Below are 4,021 nucleotides of genomic sequence, written 5' to 3' on the forward strand. Positions count from 1 at the left end.
CTGTTTGAACTCCTCCCCTCTGGACGGCGTTACAGGTCACTGTGCACTAAGACAACCAGGCACAGGGACAGTTTCTTCCCCCAGGCTGTCGCTCTGATGAACACTTAACCAACGACAGTATGACTGGACAATAACCCTCAGTGCAATACCTGTAAATATATATAGTACAGATTATAGAGACTCGTACAGGTCTCTATTTTTAAGTGCTCTATTTTTATTCCTATTTTTATCTCGTTTCCTAATGAACATTCTGTCTGTTTGCATCGTTTACTGCCTGTTTATACTGCTTATTTTGTTATACTACACAGCCTTATGTTGGTTTACTGTTTACTTGCCCACTGCTGCCTTACATAAGACCATGTAGATGCACATTGAGAGCTGATGTACCAGAGTCAAATTCCTTGTGTCCAACACACCTGGCCCATAAAGCAGATTCTGATTCTGATAAAGTTTGCTGTCATCCTCCAACGTCCCCTTTTTTAATTGTTCTGTATTTCTGCACCGCTTGTAGTCTCTCCTCTCCTGACACAGAACCATTCACACACTGTCTCCGGAGCCAGGTTAAGTACTCACCCTTTGCCTTTGTCGGTCCAGCTCTCGATGATCAGTCCCTCCATGGAGCCGCTGAGCTCTGCCTTTAGCTCCAAAACCTCCGCCAGCGCCACTGTGGCCTCGGCCAGAGCCAACAGGTTGTCACCCTGCCAATGGCAACACAACATTATCACTGACATCACCCTGATTTCCTGTCTACACCCTGCAGCCTGGATTTGAGACCCAGCTCTTGTGGTTTTATTTATACCACTGGTCAAATGTCGGTCAGCTCCATGTTTCTAGCTGCCTTTGTACAGACAGAGTCTGTTGTCGTCAGTCACCGACAACAGTCGGGACCTGTAGGAGCTGTTGGCATCAGTTTCCAAGGCTTCATTTACTTCACTGCTGCAGAGAAGATGGACATTCACCTGCTACTGGGTCCTGAGAAAGGCCTGGTTCATACGACCTCTACACAGTTTGTGACTTTGTTTTTGTGGAGATGTTTTAAAACTGCTTATTTACAGTATATTTCACCTTGAGAGCAGAGATGTGGATCGCCTGGACGTCTCCTCCAAACTCCTCACAGACGACATCATGAGCAAGGAGTTCCTGTTTAACTCTCTGCGGGTCAGCCTTAGGCTTATCGCACTTATTCACCGCCACGATCATCGGAACTGTAACAGAAAAAACACAGGGTCGAGGCAACAGAAACACAGAGTAAAACCAAAGTGGAAACAGTAGCAAAAGCAGACTCCACAGTGTTTTCAGCCCTCAGCTGTGACTCCCAGGCGTAGCTTGTACCTTTGGCCCGCCTGGCATGCTGGATGGACTCGACCGTCTGGTTCATGACACCGTCATCAGCCGCCACCACCAGGATGATGATGTCAGTGGCGTTGGCACCACGGGCTCTCATGGTGGAGAAGGCGGCGTGACCTGGAGTGTCCAGGAAGGTGATCCTCTCACCTGTAGGCAACTGGACTGGAAGCAAAAACCCCCCAGAGACAGGTTTGTTCAAACTTTACTGTCAACATAAACACTAACCTAAAAACAACCACATTTACTTCTGATATACAAACTGGTTTTCAAATAGAAGATTCGATGAGTGTCACACTAGAGCTCAAACTCCTGGTCAGTTAATTGATGAATCACTAGAAAATTTATCAGCAGCAATTTTTAAAAACTTAACTTTTCTCTTAAACTTCAGGTTCCAGCTTCACACACATGAATATTTCTTTATGTCGACGGTAAAGTGTCCTGACATATAAAATGCTGTTATGATGCTAAATTAACTTTTTTATGGCTTTAGATTAAAATGTGTCAATTTTTAAACATAAAAAAACTTAATGTTTTTTTTTTTTTTTACCTTTTCATCATATACAAACTAAACGACTAATCAGTAATTATAACTAATAGTTCTATTTTGATGTTTGCTTCTCTCGCTGTCAAGTTATGTTTAGATGAAAATCAACACTTCTTGCAACTTTTTCAAAACAAAAGCCTACCAGGGAAGGCAGGGGCTAGTCTCTTAATTTGAAAACAAGTGCAGGAAGCTTAACAGGGATTAAAAAATACACTTTTAAAATAACATGAAAACACCACTACAGTTGTGTGTTGTATTTGTTTTGTTGATCCCATTTTATATTTTCAAACTGAAACTGCCACCGAGTTTTCTGCTTCTTCTAGAAGAAATTAGCAGAACTACAAAAGTAAACCTTTGATGAATCCAAGTTGTTTCTTCACTTTGTGGCTTTTAAATTGTATTTGATCTTTATTGTTTGACTGTTCCTTTGTTGTCAGATCGGGTTTGGTGAAATAAAGCTCTCAACTTGTCGTGTTCTGTTAGTAAAGTTTCAATCAGACCAGGTGAGGTACCGAGAAAGGCGCCGATATGCTGAGTGATGCCTCCGGCCTCAGTGGACGCAATCTGACTCCTCCTCAGACTGTCCAGCAGGGTGGTCTTTCCGTGGTCCACATGGCCCATGATGGTGACCACCGGGGGGCGAGGCACCAGGCTGGACGGGTCAGCCGGAGGTCTGTTAGGGGTCACAGAGAACATTATTCTCAGGCTCAGACATCAAAAAGTAGGAAGACAGGCTGATTGGTTGGTTGGTTCATAGCTGTACTCTGATTGGTCGGTTTGTAAGCATGTTCTTAAACGATGCAAATGAGCGTCAGATAAAGTGATGTATTTAAAAGTGGAGTTCCTGTCCGTTACCTCCTGTGGGTATCTCTGTTGGGTCTCTCTCTGGTCTGGCTCAGTTTGGCCCATCTGAACTTCATCCCCGATTGAGTCACCACCTTCTTAATCCACTTCTCCTCCAGAACTGAGTCCGGATCCAGAGAGTCCAGGTCCACCGGGGTGTTCAGCAGAGCCTCCAACACGTGATCTGCGATACAAAAACTTTATTCCTCAAAGACGTGATCTGAGGACACCACCACCAGACTTTACTGACGTCCTGTGATCGTTGTTGCTTCTTACCAAAGTCTTTGTTCATAGCCTGAGCGAGCTCCGCCACCGTCATCCTCTGTCTGATTTCCACTTCCTGTTTGTCCACTTTGGGTTTGACCTTCAGGTTTCTCTGCTCTTTATTTTGACCTTTGACCTGCACACACACCAGAAAATGTTATACTTTCATTATTATTGCTGTTGTACTTGAACACCAAATTGAGAACAGGGTTGAAGCAGAAACATGGGGGTGGGGTCAACAAACAGACAGTGAAGCAAAAGATAATTATATGAATAAAGAAGTGAAATACTGAAAATACAGAAATTTAAAAAAATCACAACAATGAAATAAACGCTATGAGGGTTGAACAGTCATTTGTAAGTTTACAGAACCCACAGTGCTTTTCCTTGTGTTATGACTTATCTACAATGTTACAACGGTGACTTCTCATCTTAAACGTGTTGGAGACCCAGTTCTTTTCACCGTTAACTCTGAGAGACGAAGCAGTCCAAGTAACTTTAAAACAGTGCTGATTTATTCAATGAACACAGGTAAAAATTAACATTACACGCTCAGGAGTCTTTGCACCTCCAACATGCACGCAGGCAGCTGAAAGATGAGGGACCCTGAACCACAACAGGCCTATACATTGTATCACTTCGGGCTAACCCCATTCTACAGAGAGAGACGCCAAACCGTGACGTCTCCCAGTGCCAGCTTTGCAGCTGGCCAGAGCAGTAGTCAAAACATGAAGCTGTTTTGCATCTTCACATAGACCCACTTAGCATTTCACTAGTTCTGCTTTGTCATGTTTGCAGAGTTGGGGGAACTACAACTGGAGATGACCATTTGTCCTATTTAGCATTTTCGCAAGGTCCGCTTTGTTCTGTAATAGCCTAGACAGACAGTGTCTGCAGCTGCATCCATTCATCCATCCATTTTCCTCCGCTTATCCGGGACCAGGTCACAGGGGCAGCAGTCTAAGCAAAGATGCCCAGACTTCCCTCTCTCCAGACACTTCCTCCAGCTCCTCCGGGGGAATG

General features: G+C 44.2%; 1 protein-coding gene across 5 annotated transcripts in view; it reads right to left on the reverse strand.

Moving 5' to 3' along the window:
• Nucleotides 1-4,021, reverse strand: part of mtif2 (mitochondrial translational initiation factor 2) — an 18,777-nt gene that overhangs the window by 7,939 nt on the left and 6,817 nt on the right. For all 5 annotated transcript variants that reach the window (XM_020620274.1, XM_020620276.1, XM_020620275.1 and 2 more), the window contains exons 3-8: nt 3,011-3,134; nt 2,747-2,918; nt 2,404-2,564; nt 1,333-1,509; nt 1,066-1,205; nt 574-698 (exon numbers count right to left, since the gene is read on the reverse strand). In XM_020620274.1, the coding sequence (XP_020475930.1) occupies nt 574-698; nt 1,066-1,205; nt 1,333-1,509; nt 2,404-2,564; nt 2,747-2,918; nt 3,011-3,134 (899 nt within the window). The remainder of the gene's footprint in view (nt 1-573; nt 699-1,065; nt 1,206-1,332; nt 1,510-2,403; nt 2,565-2,746; nt 2,919-3,010; nt 3,135-4,021) is intronic.

Source organism: Monopterus albus, unplaced genomic scaffold (assembly GCF_001952655.1).
Source record: "Monopterus albus unplaced genomic scaffold, M_albus_1.0 scaffold235.1, whole genome shotgun sequence".
In the NCBI taxonomy this organism is placed as follows: domain Eukaryota; kingdom Metazoa; phylum Chordata; class Actinopteri; order Synbranchiformes; family Synbranchidae; genus Monopterus; species Monopterus albus.